The sequence below is a fragment of the Marmota marmota genome, unplaced genomic scaffold (assembly GCF_001458135.2).
Source record: "Marmota marmota marmota unplaced genomic scaffold, marMar, whole genome shotgun sequence".
NCBI lineage: Eukaryota > Metazoa > Chordata > Mammalia > Rodentia > Sciuridae > Marmota > Marmota marmota.
Window position 1 is genome coordinate 12197286 of NW_026000101.1, and position 26530 is coordinate 12223815.

Sequence of the window (26530 nt, forward strand, 5' to 3'; positions counted from 1 at the left end):
CACCACATAAAAATAAATAAATAAAATAAAGGTATTGTGTTTGACAACAACAACAAAAAAAATTTTTTTAAATTTTCAATCTTCAAAATTGAAATTTGAAACTTGAATTTGTGGTTGAATTTGTAAAGAGAGCCAACTATACTTTTATAAATGCATATGTATAAGCAAGCATTTATAACACATTTAATGGCCCTAACGTTTAAGATAAGAGTTGACGTAAAGAAAGAAGTAACCTGAAATAGTGCCTCTACTTTGCCACTTATGAGGCTCCTTGCCAGATCTAACTACTATGTTGAGAGATGTTAAAAATAAGGAGAGGAAATGACTCAGAGATTATGCCTGCTCACAACATTGGACAATGCAAGAAAAGTGGCAGTAGAATCAGAATGGTACCATCTAGTCACTGCAATACTGCAAACAAAGTCAATCATTATACACTTGCATATTTATAAATTATTTCATTTGTTTTACACAGAGAAAACAGTATTAATCTTTGCAGCATTTAGTGCTTTTTTACTTTCTTTTTTACTCCATTGTTTTAGGTTAAGCGCTAAGAATTGTTCCTGAAATGATGTCTCATTCAGAGAAGGCCTGTTCAGTCCTCCTCCAGGACAATGGGCAGCACAGAAAGTGTTCGATTTAATTAGTTGTGTATGTAGAAGAGACAGTCATCTGTTTCCATGGAGTCAAACACATCACTGACATACTTCTCCATGGAAACAGAGAAAGGAAAACAGAAAATGCTAAAGTGAATGAATTCACTGAGCAGTTGGTGAACAAAGATTCAAGAAAACAAAAATTCATCTGTAGCACTATATGTCTAGTTTAGAAAAGAGAAATAGTACATATTTAGAGATCATCAAACATGTACTACATAAGAGGATGTTTAAAATATATTGCAATTTTAGTTACCATTTTAGTGCAAATACAAAAGTGCTGGGAAATGCCACAGAGCAAAAGTGTGACTGTATGTACACAGAAGACATAATGGAACAGTCCTTAGAAGATAAGCAGCAGTGTTTCCTCAATCAGTAATGAATCAGGAGTGCCTTAGACAGGATGACAGAAAACACAGGGAATCAATCTATCGATAAATTTATAAACTCAATACTGGCTTCACATCATAATTGCATTTTGGTTTTTAAGAATTTTTCTCTTTGGGGATATAAAATTATAGGAAAGTTTCAAGTTTTATAATGAAACACAGTAATTAATTTGTATGACTGAGCTGGTTAAAGTCTTTTTAATCTGCATGTTTTGTTTTCTTTGAAGGTTATATTTTTCATTAAAATAATGAAGAATTCATTCTATATGGTTCTTTTTCTTGAGGCAGTCTCATTAAAAAAAATTTTCCCCCCATGGAATTTAGTGCCAAGCTGCCCCTGAATTCAATTTAATTCAACTCAATGCTCTTTCAGTCCTGGCCCTCAAGATAATTATAGATAACCAGGGAGGAAAGATACTTAAAAATGATTATACTATTTATTCAATTCTTCAACAAATATATTTCATGTGCCTTTGATATGTCAAGTACTTTGCTGTATTTTGTGGATAGAGTGGTGCATTAAACCGACCCAGTCTACTCTCATGGAGGCTACTAGCCTGTAAAAGGAAAAGGCATTAAAATAGCCATACACATAAATGTACAGTTATATAATCTGAGACAATTTCTATGAAGGAAAACTACAGAGTGTCAAAAGAGAACATCATGAACAGATTTCACTGAGATTGGAGCAGATTTCTTTGAAGAAGTGACCATAGAGTAGAGACCTGTAGGGTAACTAAGAGTTAGAGACCAGGAAAACAGCATGTCAAGTGAAAGCCATGAGATGGCAGGTTTGAGAAACTGAAAGAAAGCAAATTTCTCAGAAGAGAGTGGTGAAAAGTGAGGTTGGAGAGGAAAAGAGGTACATATAGCTTTTTAAATTTCATTATAAGCATAATGGGAAGCAATTAAAGAGTTTTGAGCACAAAAATGATATTACTGTATACACCTTTTTTTTCAGTTCAAGTAGAAATGGAACATTTGGGAAAAATAACTCAAAAAAGGCAAAACAAAATTCTAGCATTTAAGGGTGTATACTTATAAGTGGTAAAACAAAAATATAATGATTACTATAAAAGTCAAAATAAAGGGTAGGGATACAGCTCAGTGGCAGAACACATGCTTAACATATGTAAGACTCTGAGTTTGATTCCCAGCAAAAGAAAGAGAGAAAAAGAGAGGTGGGAGGAAGAAGGGAGGGGAAAGAAGAAAAAAATTAATCAAGATAGTAAGTTACTCTAGAGGGGAGGAGAGAATGCATTAGGGACTTTTGGAGGTACTGACAATGGAGATTTCTTGACAGTGGTGGTTACATGGGTGTTTGCTTTATATTCATGTACTAAATTTTTATCTATGTGTATATATCAAAATAGCACTATATGTTTTGTTTTCTTTTAATAAAAGAGTAGATTGAGGTGAAGAATTAGGGACACTGAATGCAGATGGCCTAAGAAGCTTGGTTTTGGCAGCAGATAATGATAATAGCCCTCCATCCATTCTCTAATTCTTCTTTTTAGGAACTGTGCACCCTCAGTTTTGGTTGGAAATGACACCATCTAGGAAATGACATTTTTAAGTTTCTTCTGTCCTAGGTGTGACCGTGTCTAACTCTGGCCCACCTTCTTTTTTTTTTTTTGTATTCCACATTAAGTTTAATTAAAATGTGTAAAAGTATTAACAGATGCTAGAGTATTATTCACTCAACAGTATGTTTTACTGTTACATAGGACATTTAGTCAAGTGGAACACTATGATATCTGTCATTTAACAACAGGATGCAATACGTGAGTGTTAACACATAAACAAATATTCAGTTATAAAGACATATTGCCTACATAAGTTAAATATAGGTTAAAAAATGCACTGTAAACCTGGAATGATGGTCCATGCTTGTAATCCAAGCAAATTGGGAAGCTGAGTAATTTCAGAAATTTAAATTCAGCCTCAGCAACTTATTGTGGTTTCAGCAACTTAGCAAGACAGTCTCAAAATTTGAAAAAGTGGAGAGAGGGCTTAGGAATGTGGCTCAGTGTATAAAAATACCTAAACTTAAACTGAAATACAAAAAAAATTAAAGTTTAAAATATTACACTTGTGTGTTAAACATCAAAAATAGATTTCATATAATTCTTTTCTCAGTATTCAAAAGTGAAAATAGTAATTTTTGATTTAGAAAAACAATTATATTCTTTCAAAGATGAGGTTTCTTCACTATGCATATATGATATTTATGACTGATATTTCTACAAAATAACTTGATAATGCTTAATAAATTTAAGCAATATTTAAAGACAACTACTTGTTTTCTAAACTTAAATGAGTTCTGTATTTTACTCATCCTCATATACATCAAGGTGTAATATATAGATAATAACTTTACTATACTCTCACATTTATTATAAATGTTTCATTGTTATATAAGGCATACATTTTGGACAAAATCTGTTCAATGTTCACTACTAGTATGAGTTTTCAGATGTTCAATGAATTTAAAATTTAAATACATTTTGGAAATATTATTTAACTTTTTAGAGTTTCTGGGCACAATGAATTCTCCAAAAATAAGCAGTGTTTAAGAAACATGTAGCTACATTTTTTTTCCATTTGCATTTTCTCTCACCAGTATGTATCCATAGGTGCTGAGTATTGCTGAATAAATTTTAGAGGCATTGTCACATTGTCAATTTTCACATTTCAAAATTTTCTCTACGCTATGGTTATTGTGGTGAGGATTAAATGTTGTCCCTTTCTTAGAGTAATGGTACAATGGTCTCATTTGTAGAGCTTCTCTCCAGTGTGTTTTCTCTGATGCCTAGTAATATATGATATATAATTTAAAATGTTTCTACTTTCTCTACATTTAGATGTCTTCTTTCCAGAATAAGTAGCCTACTGGTGAAAAGAATTGATTTCTTATTAAAAGCTTTGCTGCATTATTTCAATTTGTAGGGGTTCTTTTCTGTATAAATTCTGTTGTTAATAAGGTTTAGTCTTTCTTTTTTTAATGCTTATTTTTTAGTTGTAGTTGGACACAATACCTTAATTTCACTTATTTATTTTTATGTGGTGCTGAGGATCGAACCCAGGATCTCAAATATGCAAGGCTAGCACTCTACCATGGAACCACAACCCCAGCCCCAAGGTTTAGTCTTTCTTTAAAAGTATCATTACTTTATTCACATTTCAAATTCACCAGGATGTCTTCTGCTGTGGTGAAAAAAGTTTTATTTTTTATTAAAAGCTTTTCCACATTATTCACTTTTGTAGGGCTAATCTCCAGTGTGAGTTCTGTTGTGGCGAATAAGGCCTGTTTTATTGCTAAAAGCTTTGCCACATTCCTTATATTTGTAAGGTTTCTCTCCAGTGTAAATTCTTCAGTGGCAAATAAGGTGTAATATTTGAGTAAAAACTTTGTCACATACTTTGCATTTGTGAGGCTTCTCTCCAGTGTGAGTTCTGTTGTGGCAAATAAGGTGTGATATTTGACCGAATGCATTGCCACATTCTTTACATTTGTAAGGCTTCTCTCTAGTGTGAGTTCCTCTATGGCAAATAAAGCCTGATTTTTGAGTAAAAGCTTTGCCACATTCTTTACATTTGTAGGGCTTCTCTCCAGTGAGTTCTGCTGTGGTAAAGAAGGTCTATTTTTGACCAAAAGCTTTGCCACATTCTTTACATTTGTAGGGCATCTCTCCACTGTGATTTCTGCTCTGGCAAATAAGGTTTGATGTGTCACCAAAAGCTTTGCCACATTCTGTACATTTGTAGGGCTTCTCTCCAATGTGAGTTCTTCTGTGGTAAATAAGGTCTGATTTTTGACCAAAAGCTTTGCAACAATCTTTACATTTGTAGGGCTTCTCTCCAGTGTGAGTTCTGATGTGGCAAGTAAGGTATGATTTTCAACAAAAAGCTTTGCCACATTCTTTAAATTTGTAGGGCTTCTCTCCAGTGTGAGTTCTGATGTGGCGAATAAGGTGTGATTTTTGACCAAAAGCTTTGCCACATTCTTTACATTTGTAGGGCTTCTCTCCAGTGTGAGTTCTGCTGTGGTGAATAAGGTCCAATTTTTGACCAAAAGCTTTGCCACATTCTTTACATTTGTAGGGCTTCTCTCCAGTGTGAGTTCTGCTGTGCCAAATAAGGTGTGATTTTTGACCAAAAGCTTTGCCACATTCTTTACATTTGTAGGGCTTCTCTCCAGTGTGTATTCTGCTGTGGCAAATAAGGTGTGATTTGTGACCAAAAGCTTTGCCACAATCTCTACATTTGTAGGGCTTCTCTCCAGTGTGAGTTCTGCTGTGGCGAATAAGGTGTGATTTTTGACCAAAAGGTTTGCCACATTCTTTACATTTGTAGGGCTTCTCTCCAGTGTGAGTTCTGCTGTGGTGAATAAGGTGTGATTTTTGACCAAAAGCTTTGCCACAATCTTTACATTTGTAGGGCTTCTCTCCAGTGTGAGTTCTGCTGTGCCAAATAAGGTTTGATTTTTGACCAAAAGCTTTGCCACAATCTTTACATTTGTAGGGCTTCTCTCCAGTGTGAGTTCTGCTGTGGCGAATAAGGTTTGATTTTTGACCAAAAGCTTTTCCACATTCTTTACATTTGTAGGGCTTCTCTCCATTGTAAATAAGACCTTTTTTTTTACTAAAAGCTTTGCAACATTCTTTATATTCGTAGGGCTTCTCTCCAGTATACATTTTCTGGTGATGAACAAGGCCTGATTTTTTATATGATTTCTGGTGTTCACTCTCACTTGTAGTTTTCCATATTTTCTTTTGTGGTAAATAGGCAAGATCACAACTTCCATATTTTGCACTTATCACTTCATGTAATATATGTTTTAGGCCCTTTTCTGGTGAATATTCTTGGATATGATTAGGAGTCATGGCCAGGAAGGCCAAGTTTCTATAGTTCTCTAGCATCACATCTCTATATAAAATTTTCTGAGCAGGCTGAAGGCATTCCCACTCCTCTTCAGTAAAATCAATGGCTATATCCATAAATGTTAACAGTTCCATTTCCTGGCTCTCAGGGTTCTCAGTGTTCTCCCTATGGTTTGTTTTCAGATTCTGCATAGCACAGACACCTGGGCTCCGGATCCAGGACAGAAGCCTACAAAAAGATTGAAAAAATGGCGGGTTCCAGACTCCAAGGGAACAGAAGATTGTGGAAGCCCTCCCCCTCATCACTCTGGCCCACCTTCTTAATGACAAATTTCTCTCTTTCTCTCTTCCTGCAATCTGGGTTTTAACTACAAAGAGAAGATTTGCCTTGAATCCAGACATGGAAGTTAAATAGATGTTGAGAATGGCAGAGCCACGCCCAGCAGCATCCCTGGTTGATTCTGTGAAACAGTGACATATATCTACCCTAGAATGCCCATGTACTTTTGAACTATTATGAGAATGAAATATTATCCTTCTGACTTCTTTAAGTCACTATGTGGCAGTGTAGATATGTACTAATAACAGTTGTGAGGAAAAGTTGAAAGAGATGGCAATACTTAAAGTGGGATATAGGAATAGGAAAGAGATTATTAAATGGAAGAGACAATAGAGCATGCTTAAAATGTTGACATGAAGAATTTAAATAGAAGAAAGGGGAAAAAAGTTGAAACTACTGTAATCAGAAGTTTAAAAACTAGAGCAAATTTTGTGAGAAAATAGAAGGGGACAGAATACAGAGCTTGTGTGGAAGAACTGGCCTTTGAATGAAAGAGGGAAATTTATTCTATTTTAGCAGGAAGTAAGAAGAGGATGTATATGGATGTAGCACTATTTGTAGACATGCTAAAATATGAGGATTCCTACTCAATGTCTTCATTTTCTTTTAGGAAGCAAAAGGTATTATCTGAGAATGAAGAAAAAGGAAATTGGCAGTCATAGGCTTCAGCAGAGTGAGAAGGTACCGAATGTTTGCTATGGAGAAATGTAGCATGACGAGCATTAAGTTCTGAATATTTATTTGAAGAGGGGAATCATGAATTTGGGGCATTATGAGCAATAAGTGTTGAGTGCTTATTTGAAGTGGAGAATCATAAATTTGGTATGTTATGAATCTTCCAGCCAGGTTCAACTGCTTTGAGGTTGCCAGGAATAGATGGATTAGTTCTATCCAGAGTTGAGAGAGCAAAAGGAAGTAAAAAAGAGAATTTTTCCAAGAGGATTTTAATAACAGACCACAGAATCAGGACTGAATAGGAAGAAAGGTACAGACAGAAGCCAATGGTCAAAACTAGAGATGATAATGGACCGGAAGTCTCAGTGAGGATGAGAAACTACTGTTCTCATTAGTAGATGACTGGAAGTAAAAGTGTTTTGGATGAATGGTGAAACATTCAAATGAGTGATTTGGAGGTTGTGGAAGATGTAAAATTCAGGGAGGGGCTGTGAATGTAGGTAGTTGAGGTAAAGCAGGGATGATGTCTCTGTAGAGGAAGAGAAATCTTCATAGAGTATGAGGTAAATAGTTCCGTTTTTAAAGGCCATTATCAGTTTGCTTAGTAAAAAAAGAAGGTAAGTTGGTAGAAGAAAGAAAAGAGGAGAAGAGGTAGATTGTGTAGAGAAAAGACAAAATTTATGGCACACTAGAGAGTAAAAGTAACTGCCAGCCTCGCCAGAAGTTAGTATACACCTGTATAAACTACTGAAGAAAGTGGAAATGTATAATGAAAACAAAGTCTGAAGGAACGAGTATGGAAGTTCAAGTAGTTTGGACTTGATTTTGCATAACAAGCTGTCAGTCATGATGTCATCAGACACTGATACCTACAAAGTTTACCAAAAATCTATTTCATCTATTCTTCTTGGGAGTTGTAAATTTATGATTTTTATAATTCTGGAAAATTGTTAGCTACACTGTCTTTAAATATTGCCTGTCCATCTTTCACTTTGTTCTCTCCTTCTAGAATTTCTACACTTCTGTCTATCTATCCAAATAGATGAGAGGGATAACACTGAATCAATTTTAAATAATTAAAGTTTACTTACAAACATTAGCACTTTGTCAAGTCAGAATTAACTTTGTGTATACTGCACATTAAATCTTAAAAGATCATTCTCCACTGTCTCATTCTAGATGTTTTATAAAGATGAATTAATCCCCTTTCTAATTACATATATATTTTCTTGACTCTAATAACACCTACATACTATTACTTTTTAAGAGTATCTAGACTCTCTACCAAATACATGAAAATTTCTTGAATACTTTTCACTTAATCCTAATCTATATTTTTAAGTTTCAGAATTTAATTTCTTTGTTAACCAAGTCCTGGAATAAAATATAAATAATATGTTTCCATAAATAATATATTTACATCAAAATGCATCAGTACATTGCAAATTAAAGCTAAGATTAACCAACTCCCTTAGGACAAAAAATTGTTTTTACAGTTTCTGAATTTAAAGGGATTGCTTACCTATGATGAGCCTCTGAAGAGCACCCTTATCTCCATTCACTGCAGCAGCATGAACTTGTGATGCTGATGAGGAACCAGTAAAGAGTAAGTTCTCTGATCTGTTCATAGTCTTTTCAACAACCGGAGCAACCTATAACAATGATTCAGACAATGAATTCGTGCAGGAAATTATCTTTTCTTTTCTTTCTTTTTTTGGGGTATGTGTGTGTGTGTGTGTGTGTGTGTGCACGCTCGTTTTGGTAAAAAAACATCTCCTCTCCAAAACAGTTTAAAGCTGACCTGAACAAAGAAACTGAAATAAGGTGATGCTAATTTCACATGAACTTCAAGTGTATAATCTAACTGTATTTACCATCTTCTTTACTCTAAAAACCTTTAGCATTCTGGAGCTGGGGGTATACCTCAGTGGTAGAGCACCTGCCTGGCATGTGGCATGTGCAAGGCCCTAAGTTCAATCCCCATCACCACACACACACACAGACACACAGACACACACACACACACACACACACACACGCACACACAAACAAACTGAATATCCATTTATCAATATCAAATCAATACACTTCGTTTTCTCCCTTTAGGAAGTTTCCAACCAAATCGATGTTAAATTAGGTTGGATAAAAAGCAAGGAGACTCCAGTTTCAGCCTAGAAAGAGCAGTCCCTGCCAAATCTGGCTGTTTCCTGTACCCAGCCCTCAAATCAGTCTTAGTTCCCCCTAACTAACAAGGCTGGAGCGCAGCACTAGCAGAGTTAAGGCCAATGTCACCCAAACTTGTCAGTGGACACTTCTGTACCATTCAATGCTCATGTTGATGGGTGATAAAAAGAAGCCTAGGTTTTGGAATAGCATAAACATTATTGACCTAGTAAGTATGATCAAAGTCCTGGTCTGGGATAAATGATACAAAAAAAAAGGAAATGAAGACCTCCAAATATTACTGCTGAGATTTTTTTTTAGTTTGACTTTGAAACAGCTGAAAATGGTTTCTTCCATACAAAGACAAGCTGTGTACTGATGTCTCTCAGAATTAATTATGTCTCCATCTCTAGCCTCAGTTTAAGTTTTTTTTTTTTTAAATATACCATTCCTATGTCCAAGCCAAGATACAAAAGGAGTAAAGGACAAGAAGCCCTTCATCTAGAGACCCATGATAGAACGCACTCTAGAAGCCAGTGGGTATGAGCATATTCAAGTTACACAGTTTGAGACTATGGGTCCACAGCAGTTTTTCTTCTATTACTGGGACATCCATCTTGGGCAGCTTGAAGGTTGTCGGATATTCAGCTATTTGGGTGGTCTGGGCATGGATCAGCTCCATGGGAGAGGACTTCTTGGTTTCTTTGTAGTCCTGGATGACAAAACCTCCAGAATTATATTTCTGAAGGGAACTTGGTTCAAAATGGCTCCGTTTATCTGATGAATTTCTGTCCTTATCTCAACTTCCACGATCCATGTTGCTAGGATTTGGACCAAGTAAGGCTATAGAGGAACCATAAGTCAACCAGCCTCTGGGCCTCTGCTTAGGGGAAGAGTGAGAGGTGCTACTTGGGGCAGATTGGGCGGATGCAGGTTGCTTTTCTTTTGTTCTCTCTCCATTCTGCAGCTTTAGTTTGCAGTGTGCTTCTGCCCCTCAGAGGTACTTGGTCTTCTTGGTAGTAAGGCCCTTATGAGGTGTATAGCCAGCAACTCTTAGTCTTGCCTTTTGCTCAAAATGTTGAATGCTCTCCTGGGTGTTTTATGATTAGAGAATTTATGATGACACGAGTAGCTTTAGCCTTAACCTTGTCCATATTGTCAGTGATCCTTGAAAGGGTCATGGGGGCTGGTTTCTTTCCTCTTTCTCCTCCTTTTTTATTTTTGAGGGGGTGGGTACTGGGGATTGAACTCAGGACACTCAGCCACTAAGCCAAATCCCCAACTCTATTTTGAATTTTATTTAGAGACAGGGTTTCACTGAGTTGCATATCACCTCACTGTTACTGAGGCTGTCTTTGAACTCCATCCTCCTGCCTCAGCCTCCTGTTTGCTGGAATTACAGGCATGCACCACCGTGTCCAGCTCTTTCCTCCTTCCTAATGAGGTGCTGATACTTGTACTCTGGAATCACTGTTTTCCAGGGGATGCTGCCCATGTCTGATGAAGAAGGAGTGATGGGTGCAGGGTCCTTGGGACATCATCAATGCTGAATATCCAGAGACACATCTGCATGGGCAGGGACACATTGTCTATAGGCCCACTAGGTCCAAGAGCCAAGAACAGAGACACTAGGCACTTGTGCTTGTCCTGAATCATTAAAAGACTGGGATCCATATGCTTTTCCTATGTATAATTCAGGGCTGAGACAATTCACAATAGCTAAACTGTGGCGCCAACCTAGATGCCCTTCAGTGGATGAATAGATTAAAAACTGTGGCATATATACCCAGTGCAATTTTACTCAGCAATAAAAGAGAATAAAATCATGGCATTTGCAGGTAAATGGGTGGAGTTGGAGAAGATAATGCTAAGTCAAGTTAGCCAATCCCCAAAAAACAAATGCCCAATGTTTTCTCTGATATAAGGAGGCTGACTCATAGTCGGGTAGGGAGGGGAAACAAGGGAGGAATAGATGAATTCTAGATAGGGAAGAGGGGAGGGAGGAGGGAAAAGGAGGAGGCAGGGGATTAGCAAAGATGGTGGAATGTGATGGACATCATTATCCAAAGTACATGTATGAAGACACGAATTGGGTGTCAACCTACTTTATATACAAACAGAGATATGAAAAATTGTGGTATATAGGTGTAATAAGAATTGTAATGTAAAAAAACCCAAGTACATGTATAAAGACATGAATTGGCATGAACATACTTTATACAAAGATATAAAAAATTGTGCTCTATATGTGTAATAAGAATTGTAATACATTCTGCTGTCGTGTATTTAAAAAAATAAAATAAAAATTCAGGGCTGAGTCCCTGTCACCACAGTGAAATGATGTCATGACATGCTGTCAGGTGTTCATGAGGAACTTTGTCCAGGTGCTGCAAATTAGCAAAGCTTCCCAAGAAAGTCTGATCTGCTGCCTCCAAGCTGCCTGCGGCTCAAACTCTGGCGTTAAAGAGGATCCCAGGGACCACATCTCCCAAGAGGATGATGTGTGCAGCCCAGATCCAGCCATGGTGAGAGCGGCAGCAACACTAACTGCCCCTACCACCATCTAAAGAGCACAAGCTGGCAGGAAATTTTTCTGAAATCTGTCTCAACATTTTCAAGTGAGTATATTGTGGTTCACAAGAAATATTCAACTAAGATTAAAAATAACTACAGTCTTAGTCCTAGAATTACCATAATGTGGTAAATTAGGTGACTTCTACACAAATTGCTAATCTGTAAAATGAGAGGATTGGGGTTCTTCTCAGACCATTCTCAGGGACTGTCTGAGAAAAAGCAAAAACAAAACACCCAATAATTAACATTAGGCACAAGATTCAAAAGTCACAATGAAAAAAGAAATCACAGTGACTTCCAAGTTAATACAGGTAATGATCCCATATAATAATAAATGTTACAATTGATATAGGGAATCAAGCCAGAAAATGGGTATGACATAAACTTAATTGTCAAGTCAGAATTAACTAGATGTAAGCATTAAATTAAAACTACCTAGTTCTTTTCTTCATACCCACAAAAGGTGAAAAATGGTTTTTTCTCTCCTTAGTCCACTAGGACTTTAAGATCTTATTTTATGATTAACATATTTCATTAATGAAAATTGTCTGGCTGGTAGTCTCTTGTGGTTTTTAAAAAACTCCTGGAAGTGTATCAGTTATGTAGGAAAATAGTGAGTTCCCTATAAGAGTATTTAAACAGAGGCTGGACTATGTCAGAAATGTAGTTAAGGATTCAAGCAACTGAGAGAGAAGTAGAAAGAAGTAGGTATATCAATTATCTTAAATGTCCTTCCTAAACCTAAGATGCTCTATCAGAGTTCCAAAATTAAACACCTACATGGATCAGGGTGGTAACAAGTATAAAAATGTAGGAGTCATGGGGTTCAGGCAGAACACATACATTTGTAAACCAAGTAGCCATTAATTAGCTCCAGTTAATTGTTGCCAGGAAGATAGGCCAAGTCCTCTTCTGATTTCACCATAAAACATGTCATTCTAATCTCTGTACTTCCTGTGGACCTGGACCTGGGGGTTTTTCTCCACAAACTCTGGGTTTGCTCCACAACTGATCAGCTAGTACTTGGCATTGATAAGTGCTATTTGTTCAAATTCTGCCTTAGAAATAAGATATTTTAAAAAATTATGGTATAGGTTAGCTTTTAAAGATTTTATGTTGTTATTTGAGTTAGCATGATGGCAGAAAATATAGAGGAAGCGGGTACTTGAGACAGTTTTAATTTTCAAGCATGTCTGTCATGTTGTAAGAACCACTGTCATATGCAGAATTATATTAAAGTCACTTGGAAAAATCTACATAACACAGATGGAGATGGAAACATGATGGAAGAGCAGTTACTTTTGGGTTTTAGGCTTAGGTGTGTTTACAATAAGCAGCATCTCTTTAAATATCCTCAGCTCTCAGGATTTCTCGAAAATATGAAAAGTAAAAAGGATAGATAGACTATGTTCATTTACTCAACAGACATTGCTTTGAACTCTCATTCCTCACTTGGATTTTAAGTGATTAGTTATAAAAGCCATAAAAGTTCTTTATGTACTTTGAAAAACAAATAAAAGTTAGCTTTCAGTTATATGTATTTATAAATTTCATCTCATAATTCTTAGCATTTAGAATTTACAGGTGTATGGTTGATACTTAGTACATGTTTGTTGAATTAAAAGTTACAGGCTGAGTACTAAGTCTAAAGAGTGAGAAGGATCAAAATTTAATTTCTTGGAGTAGTGAGTTCACGCAAATGAGTACCTGCTCTTTTTTATTTTCCCATTTCAACTACACATGGGCTCTGTCAGAGAGGGAGGTGAGTGGCTAGTGGTAAGAGCACTGCCCTAGCAGTCAGGAGATCTAAGTGAAAGTCTTGGCTCTGCCACTGTCTAATTTTGTCATCCTGGAAAAGCCATTCTTTTAGGGTACTTTTTAGCATGAATTTTTTTTTTTTTTTTTGCGCTAGTGTTCTTTTGTAAACCATTTTTTTAATAACCGAAAATCAAAACCACTTACTTAAAGTGCCATAAAATGCAAGGGCATCATTAACTAATTATAAAACATGCCAGTGTAATAAATGGTGTAATAATTATAACGGTACAAAACGAGTGGTGCTGTAGTCTCACACAAAAAGAAATTCTGATTAGGAGGACTAAAAGATCCGTTCGTTGTTGACATGTCAGAGATGACAAATGTCAGAGATGATGACATTTGAGATGGAATTACAGAAAGAGAAGGGGGTAAGCCCATTTCAGGCAGCAGGAAACTGGAGCAAAGGCAGGGGAGAACCACAAAACATTGAGTGCCTTCTTGGTGCTTCGTGGTTATTCAGTGGCTATCCTTCGGAGCTGGAGGACCGGTTTACACAAGGTGCTGGGGACTACCGGGGCCAGGTTAACATCCTTGACTGCTTGGCTAAGGAATTTCGTAATTATTCTGTATGAGTCATCCAGGTGTTAGAAGCAATCAATCTGTCACTGAGCTTTACAGTTTACAACGTGCTTTCCTGTCCCTTACCAGATCGATTCCTCACATGAGCCCTCAGAAACAATAAGGAATAGTCACTGACTCCTAGTTCATAACGGAGGATTTAGTGCAGAAGAAGAGGAAGCAGGCAAGGAGGCTAGTGATAAAGGCTCAAGGCCACACAACTCAGGAGGCCAAGGGTCTGCGGCAGCGGTCAGGGCGGTGCACAGCGATCAATCTGAGCTTCCCCAGCCAGGCCCCTTCCTACTCACCCTCGCCTCCTCCAGGACTGACGTCCGGGGGGCGGCTCTAGGAGGCACGACTCTCACGGGGCCGTCCCTCTCGCCAGGCCAGGACACTACACCGCAGGGTCAGACCCCAAGGCGCTGACGCGGGAGAGCCTCAGAAGGCCGCCCGAGGGGCTCGACCACACAGCCTTCTGGGAGCTGTAGTTCCTATCCTGAGAAACTAGGAGACACACCACCCTCCGCCCTTTCAATCCCACAGGGCCCCGCGCGCAGAGGGCTCGGTGGGACTAGGCCGAGGGCCTACTGGGAAAGGGAGTTCCAGATGTCCGATGACTTGCTCGGCGAGGGAAGCGCAGGACTACATTTCCCGACGTGCACCGGGGTAGACAGGACCCGGAAGTGAGGGCGGGCGGGGCCTCTCTGGAAGTTGTCCCGGGTGTTCGCCGCTGGAGCTCCGGGTCGAGAGGACGAGGTGCAGCGCCGGGAAAATCCTCTACTGCTGCTGGCTCCCGGAGCCCAGCCCTTTCCTAACCCAGCCCAGCCCAGCCCAGCCCACTCCCAGCCGNCCGTCCCTGCTGCGGACCCCAGCGTTACCATGAATCCTGCCGTCTTCCTATCTTTACCCGACGTCAGATGCTCCCTGCTGCTCCTGGTGAGTGAGTGGGGGAATGACAGACCTTTCGGCCGACTCTGGGACGCCTCCCGCCCTCGCCGAGGGGGCACCACTGCTGACCCTGCATTCCTGTCTTTCTCCGATGACCAGGAGTGCACTCTCCTCTGCTGCCTTCACTTTCTCCATTTGTCTGTTGGCTCCCTAGGCCTGGAGTCCTGGAGGCCTGAGGAACCGCGGTCGGGGTTGGGACCTGTAAACAAGAGAATTAGTTCTTGAGGAGTGGTACATGGGAGGGTCACCATGAGGAGCTCCCCTTTACCGCCGGGCTGCAGGGCTTGTTTCAGTTTTGAGGGTGTGTGGACCTGGTGGAAGCCTCAGTGCAAAAGGACGGAGGATAGAACCTAGTGTATTTCCCCCCCCTCCCCCTTCTCCATTTGAGAAGGCTGTGAAGCCGACAGGTGCTGGGGTCGTGCAGATCTCACTCTAGAGCCCTGAAACGGTGCCCAGGTTGGCAGAACCCTCTGTTGTGGCTTCATAGGATTGGTTGGGAACCCGGAACTGGAAACTGGTTTGGTGTCTACTGGGGAATAAAGGTTTGCAAATATGGAGAATGTGATTATCTAACAGGCTCAACTCAAGGCCTCCTTCAGATCTTTACAACCTCCCACTGAAGCATATTTCTTTTCTCTCTTGTCTTGAGACCAGGTCTTCTGCAAACACATGCATTCATTAACTTTCTAACCTGCTCAGTGTCATCCCATTCTATATAGGAATCTTTCCCTAGTTCCTCTGACTCCAAAGTACATTTGATTGTGTAACCTAAGTGTCCTAGGATTTAGGTAAAATTCAGACAAAAGTGAAGGGCCAACTCAATGTGACAAAATGATGGGTATTTAATTGGGTAATTATTATAGTACAATATTTGAAACTACTTTAATTGTAGTTTTTAGAAATTTAAAATTTAAAATGAAAATTATTGAGTATAAACCACTTTCTTCACAATCTAAGGGACATAGTTAAGTAACCCACAGGAACTGGGGATTGAACTCAGGAGCTCTCATATGCTAGGCAAGTGCTGTACTATTGAGTTAAATCCATAGCCTTAGAAACAGGTTTTCTTAACTTAAATTGCTTACTCCATCTTATCACCTTAAAGATTTACTATTTGTATTTGAAATAGTTTTCTTTTTCTTTGTGACTTGTAAGCCATGTTTAAAAGCCATATATGGATACTACTAGGTCCCTTTCAGATAAAGCACTGTAAAAAACTAGATGAAATGGCAAAATACTTTTTTAAAAATATATTTTTAGTTGTTGATGCACCTTTATTTTATTTATATGCAGTGCTAAGAATCGAACCCAGTGCCTCACACACTTTAGGCAAGCACTCTACCACCCAGCTACAACCCCAGCCCTGGCAAAATACTTTTGAGAACTCAACACTGTATATTAACATGGTAATATTAAATGATGGTACATCTTTCTTTCTTTTTTTTTTTTTTGTACCAGGGATTGAATCAGGGCCCTCGACCACTGAGCCACAATCCCCAGCCCTATTTTGTATTTTATTTAGAGACAGAGTCTCACTGAGTTGCTTAGTGCCTCACCATTGCTGAGGCTGGCTTTGAACACATGGTCCTCCTGCCTCAGCCTCCCTAGCTGTTGGGATTACAGCAAGTAGCTATCTTTTGATGATCTCAAGAACATCTTAGAACATACCGCTTTATGCCTGAAAATCCTTTCTGGATAGATAACTGAATACAAAAATTCAATGTGATAACTATTTTCTGTGCTTTGATGTATGTTAAAATATATTCATTCAACCCTTTCTACTTATTTTTGTTTCTGAGATAGGTTTATTCAGGGTTGAAAGTGATCATCTTCAGCTTTATTCTTTGTATTGTTCTTTCTGCATTGATTGTGTACAAGAGTTTTGGAAATAAGACTACATTGGAATGAAATTGGATCATATATCCTAAGTAACCTCTTCTATGGTTCAAAGTAGCAATAAGATATACCAGCTAAATGATGGTATATCTTACTGCTACTTTTCATAAGTATACAACAATGAATGATTTCTGTATAGAGAAGAATATTCTCTGTAGTACTTTATTATTATTTAGTGATTTTTAAAAATATACTGTGATTCTTTATTCCTTCTAGAAATGTTGCAACAATACAATTATTAGAGACCTATTTCTCCTTAAGGAACTAGATATTAATCTTTTTCTTATCTATAAAATGACTTAAAATTGTCTTATAAATTATTTTAAAGTTCCTGAAAAGTACAAAGGACAAAAATCTTAAGACATTGGAAAGAAAAGTTGAAACATTGAATACGAAACCTACATCAGATACACTTTCCTCAAATAATATTCTTTGGTTGTACAGCTAAGTTAAATGAAAAATAATTTATTTAGAAATAACTCATGCTTTTCCTAGAAAAACTACCAACCCTGTTAAGTATATAAAGGAACAGTTTTTTCCAAATAAAATCTCGATTTAATTAAATTTTAGTTAGCATTTTGTATACCTTTTTAAGCAAATGTAGCAGATATTTTAGAGAATACTTGTAAAAGTTAATGGGCTGGAAAATAAAGCCCCAGAAAAGACTTAATAAACCAGAATTACAAGTCATACTAGATTTAGTTTGAACACAGTCGTTTACCTACTTTAATAATTTCATACTACTTAACAAATGTTTATAAAATGTCTATCTAATCACAACTCTAATTACCTGATGATTCTGTCAAATTATGGAACCTGCTTAGTCAGTGTTAACCTGTTTAATAAATATATTCTTTATCTTACCCAATGTACTTTTTTAAACATTCTCCAACTACCCCTCAGGTCATTTTTTTTTTCCTGTATTTCCTGCTGTAAATAGCCGTATATTCTCTTTCCACAGTTAAGTTTTTTTCAGGCATTTTATGCATCAGCTCTAAAGAACTAGATCTACTTAAGTTAGTAACATTTGTACAATAACAGCTGAAGCACAACCTAAGCTTCAGGAGGCAAGTAACTATCTTTTTGCTGATCTCAAAAACATCTTAGAACACACCACTTTATGCCTGAAAATCCTCTCTGGATAGATAATTGAATACAAAAGTTCAATGTGATAACTATTTTCTGTGCTTTAATGTATGTTAAAATATATTCATTCAACCTTTTCTACTTATTTTTGTTTCTGAGATAGGTTTATTCAGGGTTGAAAGTGATCATCTTCAGCTTTATTCTTTGTATTGTTCTTTCTGCATTGATTGTGTACAAGAGTTTTGGAAATAAGGCTACATTGGAATGAAGTTGCATCATATATCCTAAGTAATCTCTTCTGTGGTTCAAAGACTTTTAGCACTCTGCTCCAGTTGCTTTATTGAAGATGTTTTCTCAATTTCTTGATAAATGTGTTTATATATAGTAGTCCTAATTGCTCATACCTGAATGCTTAAGACTTACCATTGTTGCTCCTGGTTTGTTCAGTGTGCATAGGGAGCTGGGAGAAGTTGTTTAGTTTAGGAAATTAAGTGAATTAGAGAGCTAAGTAAACATTTATTTAATTAAAATTCTGTAAGTATCTTAAAAGTAAATACAGTAGAACTCAAAAGTTGTCATTTTTTAACCATTAATGCCAATAAGTACAGTTTCCAATCTTCAAGAAAAGTATTTCAGGGGGCATGTATTTCATTTTATAACTAAGTGAGTTATTTATCCTGCTGATATAATTTCCTTCATAACAGTGGCTTATAATACCTGACTTAGGATCACCTGGGACAATTTTAATGAAATAATATCAGGGTGGAGCTCAGTGGTAGAATGTGTTCAGTTTCCAGCACTGAAAAACAAAACTGAAAATATCATGGCCCTACACCAGATCAGTTATATCTGTGGGACCCAGGCATTAATTGTTGAGAGAAAATTCCCTGTAATATCATTACCACATTTTGAAAAATTAATCAAATATTTTGTTAGTGTTTGGATTTTCCTGATTATGTCCATTTTTTAAAAAAAGTTTTTTTTAGTTGTCAGTGGACATTTATTTTATTTATTGATATGTGGTGCTGAGAATTGAACCCAGTGCCTCACACATGCTAGTCAAGCGCTCTGCCACTGAGCCACCACTCCAGCCCAGATTATGTCCATTTTTTAAAAAACAGACTGAGCAGGGATGGGGTTATGGCTCAGTGGTAGAGCGCCCGCCTAGCATGTGTGAGGTGCTGGGTTTGAATCTCAGCATCACATATAAATAAATAAAAAATAAAGATATTTACTGTCTACCTACAACTAAAAAAAAAAAAAAAAAAACAGACTGACCAAACCAGGGGCCATATAAGGTGTATACATTCCAATTGATTGATGTCTCTCTTATGAAACATTTTTTTTTTTTTTTGGTGTTAAAAATTGAACCAGGGGCCTCGCACATGCTAACCATGAACTGTACCAAGCTATACCCCCATGCCAAAGTTTTAAATTTATAGGATCTCTCTCCATCTCATCTTTTTTCCTTATAAATTTCTTTAGGAAACAGTCCTATAGAATTTCTCACATTATGGGTATTACTGATAGTCCTTGTGGTTTGGATTTTTGTTTTTCTGTTCCTTATGTTTGCTATAAATTTATAATTCAGTTCAAGTAATTTTAACCAATATATATGGTTAAGCTCATATATATGGTTAAGTTCATTTGTTTTATTTATTTTTCAATTTTTAGTTTTTTAACATTTATAATCGTGAATCTACTGCTTTCAGATTAAATGCAAAGGCAAATATGAGAATCTTGTCATCTTTTATTAAACCAGATCTTAGATTTGCAGTAACTTAAATAATTTCACACTTCTCTCTAAAATCTATTTTGCTTAGGAAATAAGTTGTTTTTCATAAGAGATGCTATTTATGTTAACCTATTGTTGGTCTATTATTGTTAATTTGATAACAAATATGCTTTTTAAATTTCCAAAAAATTAATAAAATTTACTGCTTCCAAAGCAAAAAGTAAATGTATAGTTTATGGAACTTTGTACGTGTTGTTGATATTATGAAATCCTACATATAGGGATTAGGCCATTTTGTGATCTTGCCAACAATGTAAGTTTTTCTGTATCCTTAGCAAGGTATGATGTGGGTCTGATAGGTGGGAATTGGTATATCAATGTCTTTTAATTTGCTCCTTTTTAATATGAGTGTGATTGAGTTTTTTTTAATTTAAATGTCATTTGTGTATTTTTAATGTGAAGTATCTTCCTACCTTTGAGATTGTTGGTCTTCTGTTTCTGTATGCTGCACACACACACTGAAAGAGACAGTAGCCCTTTATATTATTGTTATTTGAATCTATGATGTACTCAATGTTGAGAGACACTGGAATGGACTACCCTGTCTGAATTAAGTAATGTGTCTAATGAGTTAAAATTTATAAAAGCCTTGGAGAATGTGTCTCATTTCACAGTACTGAAAACATTTCCTAAACTGTAAATCATGGTTTTCAAAGAGCTTTATAATAGTTCAACCTATAGATGCACTATAATTTACCGTCTTTTATTAAAGATGTTTGGATTGTTGGTTATTTCTGTTTTTTTCAGTGTTATAGAAAATGTATAAAAGAAAAACATACAATGATGATGTTCACTGCGAATCTCCAAATATATCATTGGGATACTTTTAAAATTATATTTATTGAGTCACATGTGATATTTTTTGTTTGGAGTTTCTGATACATGGTACCAAATTGCTCTACTGGAAAGTTGTACCTATGTGAATTTCTGCCAACAGTGCCACTTCCTCACATTCTAATCAACAGGGAGTGCTTTTATAGTCTGTGCCAATTTAGTATACCGAAAGATGATATATAATTTCTATTTACATTTATTATAACCAGAATTGAATTTTTGCACATTTATTGAGACTCTGTGTTTCTGTGAGGGAGGGCAGGGAGAGGGAGAGAGAGAGAGTGTGTGTATGTGTGTGTAACTTGTTCATGTTATTTGTCCTCTTTTCCAAAAATCAGTTACTCCTCCTTCCTCCATTAACTCAGAATAAATGTAGTCAGAAGATAAACTTTAAGAATAATGGAAGGTGTTATTCCTTTGTTCATTAGTGTCCCTTAAAGAGGTAGCACTATGCAAAGAAATATCAGGACATCTATGTGCAAGTTCCAAACTCTTCCGTTTAACACAGTAACCTTAGATAAATTATCTAACTTGAATTTGTAGTCATAAGGTAAGCACATTGGATTTGATGATTCAGTAATTCTTTATATACTCTGCTTGTTTTCAAAAAGGGTATTCCTCTGATTTTCTCTGTTTTCAAAAAGGGTATTCCTCTGATTTCCTCTGTTTTCAAAAAGGATATTCCTCTGATTTCCTCTAAGTTGTAGACTTCCTTAAGTTTGAATACTTCCTTAAAATTTTTTGCTTTTTCACAAGTTATAGCACTGTGCCACTCACCCTGTTGTACATATAAAGGGAAGTGTGCTTTGGTTACAGCTTTTCTGATATTGATCACTGCTGTGCTCTGTTTCATCTAGCCAAGGAAATGATTACAAAGTTTGATTTTCAATAGCATTTATTAATCCTTAGTCTACTTTTGATCTGGTAGAAGGGAACTATCTATATATTCCAGGCTGCAGGAAGCTACTGTTTTTTTTTTTAATTTTATTTTTTATTCTAATTTGTTATATATGACTGCAGAATATATTACAATTCATATTACACATATACAGCACAATTTTTCATATCTCTGGTTGTATACAAAGTATATTCACACCTTTCTTGTCTTCATATATGTACTTAGGGTAATGATGTCTATGCCATTCCACCATCTTTTTTATACCCCTTGCCCCCTCCTTTCCCCTCCCATCTTCCCATGCTCTCCCTCCCAACACCACTATGAATCAGCCTCCTTATATCAGAGCAAACATTTGGCATTTGGTTTTTTGGAATTGGCCAATTTCACTTAGCATTATATTCTCCAACTCCATCCATTTACCTACAAATGTCATGATTTTATTCTCTTTTATTGCTGAATAATATTTCATTGTGTATATATACCACATTTTTGTTTTATGCATTCACCTATTGAGGGGTATCTAGATTGGAAGAACCTGCTCTTTATCACTACTATTTTTTCTTTCCTTTTGTCACTTGAATACCTATTTGTTATGAAAGAGAAAAAGATAATTGATATGTAAATCATGCCTCCAAGAAATTTGTCATTCACTTGGGGAGAGAAGATGTATATGTAAATAATTAGAATACCAAAAGGAAAGTGATACCTGAAAGTAATTATAGAGATGGGTTGTAGATATTCAGAGGTGGGATTGTGAGCCTAAGCATGCTTCTTCCAAGTAGCTTTACCTACTGAATCAGAACCTGTACTGTATACTTACCCAGGTAACTCAAATGTACTTTAAAAAGTTTGAGAAGTATCGTTGTAGATGTTTGTAAGAAACAAATTAGTTCTCAGTGGAGGGTAGAGCAACTTTTTTGAAAAAGACGAATTTCAGTATTGACTTGAAGGGTTAATTGATTGGTTAATTTTTAGATATGAATGGAATGAAAAACAAGGGCTATCTGTGAAATATTTTACGTGAATACTTTTTGTTTTGTTTTGTTTTTGTAACAAAGTCTTCCTATCTGGTTTGCTGACATGGCTAAATATAAGAATTGGTTCTAAAGAAGCTGGCAAACCCTTTGCCCAACTTCCATAACAGTTATCAATTTAGCAAAAATAAGAATCCTGGTTTTTAGTGAATTCTCATCATCATCAGATTAACAGGGGATAGGAAAAAAGCCACTTCCAATGAGTCTTGCCTGTGATGCCATGGGCCTCAGGTCAAATCATTCTGTAACTGCTTTGTAATTCCTCAGTGATATTGTGGTCAGAATCTCTATGATTTCTCTAGCCTTATGATTATGTCATTATGTAGAACCTTGAGCATTGTACTGAACTCTAATTTTAAAAGTTGCTTGAATTTGTAGACATTAACATTACTAATACAAAAAAGAAAGAGGAAATCATCTCAAAAAAACTTCCTAGTATTTGAACTAGAGAAAACTAGGCTGAGGCTGGGGTTGTAGCTCAGTGGTAGAGCACTTGCCTAGCACCACATTCTCAGCACCACATAAATAAATAAACAAACAAACAAATAAGATATTGTGTCCATTTACAACTAAAAAAATTTTTTTTTTAAAAACTAGGCTGAATATTAGAGTGCCAGTGATTTTTCCATTTCTTCTTCAAGATTGTCACAGTCTGATAGTAGGACCTTTAGTAATTGTATTTAACAAGTCTTTGAGAATCAGAAGAGTTTTTGACCTTGGAAAAAGAGTTGGAACCCTTTTTATTTTTTAGAAGACTATCACTTCTCAGTTATCTATTGGGAATGAACATAAGAACATGAATGGGTGATGTGCACTAATAATGACTGAAGTTATACTTGTCTAAAGTTGTCCTATAAATTTAAATTCACTTAAATTAAATAAAAGTTCCATTCCTCAGTCACAGTAGCTACATTTGGAGTACATAATCTGGCACGTCTAGTGTATGAAGGTGCACATTATGGATCGTGGAATGTATTTTATCATCCCAGAAAGTGCCATCCACAGGAAGTGAATAGTGCTGTTCTAGAGCAAGATAAAGTGAGCTAAAGAATGAGGAAAATTACTCCAGTAGTGTTTCAAAGCTTTGAGGAATGTATATCTTGTTCGTTCATGGGACAGCAGTAATCTGGAAAATGTCAGTCATCTTGTCAGTGAAATAGATTTGGATTTCCGTGTCCTAGTGGTTAAGGAGGCATCAGTTAAAATTTGAAAATAAGAATTTGAGTCTTAATGTTCATTTTCTTATACACCTTCCCTCTCCTCCCCACACCTTTTACTGGTGATCTAACTGAGGGCCTCCTGTGTGCTAGGCAAACACTCATCCTTAGCACTTTTTATTTTATTATAATACAAGATCTCACTAAGTTGCCCATACCGACTTTGAATTGGTGATCCTCATGCCTGTCTCCCAAGTTGCTGGGATTACAAGTGTGCCTTCTAATGCCCAGATCTTATTATTTACAAGGTCATTTAGGCAATTTCCCTCTGGAGGATTTGTTTTCTTAGCTGAGTGTAAAGTAGGGTTGAATAGACTGTTTCTCTCAACACTAATGGAATGTGACTGACTTTGGGATTTGAAGGTCTGCAATTTGGTGAAATCCCACTTGAGGGGATTTCATCTCATCATACTTTAAAAGATGCTTTAGGAGAAAGTTTACTGAATAAGAACATATCTACATTGTAGTTAGTAAAATTACCTGTAAAAATATGGCCTGTTGATGTTTTTAAGGGTTTGCCTTGGATATCAGCAGTGTTTCTCTACTATATTAAAATATCATTCTGCGTGTGACTGGGGAGTGAGGTGTCACACTTGAAGTGTGAAAAACACTATTGTGATCACTTAAGATTTTAAACCAAGAGTTCCTTATGTTTTTCTGTTAATGATATGCTTTCATGATACAGAAAAGCATAATAAAGACGTGCATATACCAACTGATGATAGCATTTTAGTATATAGCCTTCTACATTTTTTGGTGCATATTTGAATGGATTTCTAATAGTTATATATGTTGAACAATATAAGGTTAGGCTCTTGTTCATTCCTGGTGGAGAGAGGTAGATATTAGTTCATGGGAATATAGACAGAAAAGATATCACTTGTACGTGTACTTGTACTCCTACCACTTGGAAGTGACTGCTAGCCTGGCAACGTACCTCAGAGTTACTTGACCTTGAGCTTCCATTTTCTAAGTGTAAGATGGGGATAAAGACCTCTTCTACAAAGTTGTAAATGTATCTATAGTACATCTGAGGAAATTCTTCTGGTATCTGCTACATAGTAGGTGGTGAGTAAATGTTAGGATTAGGGGAATCAGAAAATGAGTAGATGATTAAAAATATTTTTCAAGTTGCCCATCCAGTCATATTGAAATTGTGTACACTGAAGTATTGAGCTCACAAGACTAGTTTTCATCCACTGTGGTCTTCTGATCCTACTGTTAACTGACAGAAGCAGCTTAAAAATGGGACAGTAAGTGAATAAATGATCTACTTAACTCTGTTTTATAACTATACCTAATTAGTATTGTACTTATTCATTGTATAATTATGAAACTAGTTTAATGGAGGTAATTGTGTTTTGTTGAAGAGTCCACTGGTTTTAGGATTTTAAAAGGCCTGGGGTTGGGGATGTGGCTCAAATGGTAGTGTGCTCGCCTAGCATGCGTGAGGCACTGGGTTCGATTCTCAGCATCACATAGAAACAAAATAAAGATACTATGTTTACCTAAAGTTTTATATATATGCATATATACATACATATATATATATATGTATATATATATATATATATATAAAATAAAAAGGCCTGGATACTTACCTAGCAGGGGAGATACCATGATCATAAAGGTGGTTTTCCCAGGGTGAATCTCATCCATTGCACTCTGGATGTTCTGACCCCAGAGGCTTCCCCCAATGTGGGAAACTCAATTGCATAATTTGTGGTAGTGGGAGACTTCATTCAAGGTTTCCCCAGTTAAAAGAAGAAGAAAAAAAAAAACTTGGGTTTGAACCCTGTTCTGCCACTAATTTGGATAAGTCACTTAGCTTATTTGGATCTTATTCATTTAACAAATATTTTGCTTTTACTATATGCTAGACACTACGAAATTTTGATTTTCTTATTTGTAAAATAGGAGTATGATTCCTCTTTCAGCCTCAGAGTTTCTATGATGATGCAGAGATATCAAATTGATGTTAATAATATGTTTGTAAACTATAAAAATAGTTTATTATTAGCAATTTATTTGCTTTTGTATTAAAAGCAGAAAAGCATATCAAGTTGGATCTTTATTTCTATCAATCATAATTACTTTTATCACTATTTTGATAAAATCAGGGAAAGTGACAAGTTGATAAGCACTTTAAGAAACCACCACTATTTGGAATCAGACTTTTAAAATAAAAATCATCATCCATTTATTCATTTCAGAGGGTCAAAAGAGAGTACAGTGGGCTGGGGTTGTGGCTCAGTGGTAGAGTACTTGCCTGGCATGCATGAGACACTGGGTTCGATCCTCAGCACTTCATATAAACATGCTGCATGCTTCAAATACATATTTATTATTTGGATTCTTTCTCTAGAAGGCTAATTGTATAATATACATCTGTCTCAGGGAGAGTTGATGCATTATAGAAGTAGTTCTAGGTTGTGGATTTCCAGGATTATTAATAATACTAGAAGGTAGAGAGACTTTAAAGCTAGAAAGACTTGCTTCATTTCTGGCTCTCTCTCTTTTTTAGCTGTATGATATTAGACAATTTTCCTTCTCTTTCTGAGCCTCAGTTTTTCTGACTTAAAAGTGGAGCTAATTATTTGCAAGGCTGTAATATTAAGATACAGTGTCCACAGAGTACTACATTGCATTGTGTCTGGTATATAGGAGATGTTTGTTTTGTAAAGTATTGGGTAGAGAAGAGCAGTGTACTGGACAAATGGAGTCACTGTGAAATGGAGAAAGTATGATGTACGTGGCTAGCGCTTG

General features: G+C 36.5%; 2 protein-coding genes, 1 long non-coding RNA gene, 1 other non-coding gene and 1 pseudogene across 7 annotated transcripts in view; 3 read left to right on the forward strand and 2 right to left on the reverse strand.

The window, feature by feature from the left end:
• The window catches only part of Invs (inversin), a 157277-nt gene extending 142707 nt beyond the window's left edge, over positions 1-14570 (reverse strand). For all 4 annotated transcript variants that reach the window (XR_007340681.1, XM_048783301.1, XM_015492253.2 and 1 more), the window contains exons 1-2: positions 14365-14570; positions 8466-8595 (exon numbers count right to left, since the gene is read on the reverse strand). Coding sequence is in view for 3 of the 4 variants with exons in the window: in XM_048783301.1 (XP_048639258.1) it covers positions 8466-8571 (106 nt within the window). In the remaining variant the exon portion in view is untranslated. The remainder of the gene's footprint in view (positions 1-8465; positions 8596-14364) is intronic.
• Positions 4308-5240, forward strand: LOC125610682. Its single transcript, XR_007340682.1, has 4 exons — positions 4308-4397; positions 4482-4518; positions 4768-5103; positions 5188-5240. It is a non-coding gene; the product is annotated as an uncharacterized LOC125610682 (long non-coding RNA).
• On the reverse strand, positions 8653-10380 carry LOC107147753 (annotated as a pseudogene).
• Positions 14571-14866: 296 nt separating the features above from the next.
• The window catches only part of Erp44 (endoplasmic reticulum protein 44), a 78179-nt gene continuing 66515 nt past the window's right edge, over positions 14867-26530 (forward strand). The window contains exon 1 of the mRNA XM_048783111.1: positions 14867-14992. Within this exon, the coding sequence (XP_048639068.1) occupies positions 14936-14992 (57 nt within the window). The 5' untranslated portion in view covers positions 14867-14935. The remainder of the gene's footprint in view (positions 14993-26530) is intronic.
• Positions 25358-25521, forward strand: LOC125610715. Its single transcript, XR_007340716.1, has one exon. It is a non-coding gene; the product is annotated as a U1 spliceosomal RNA (small nuclear RNA).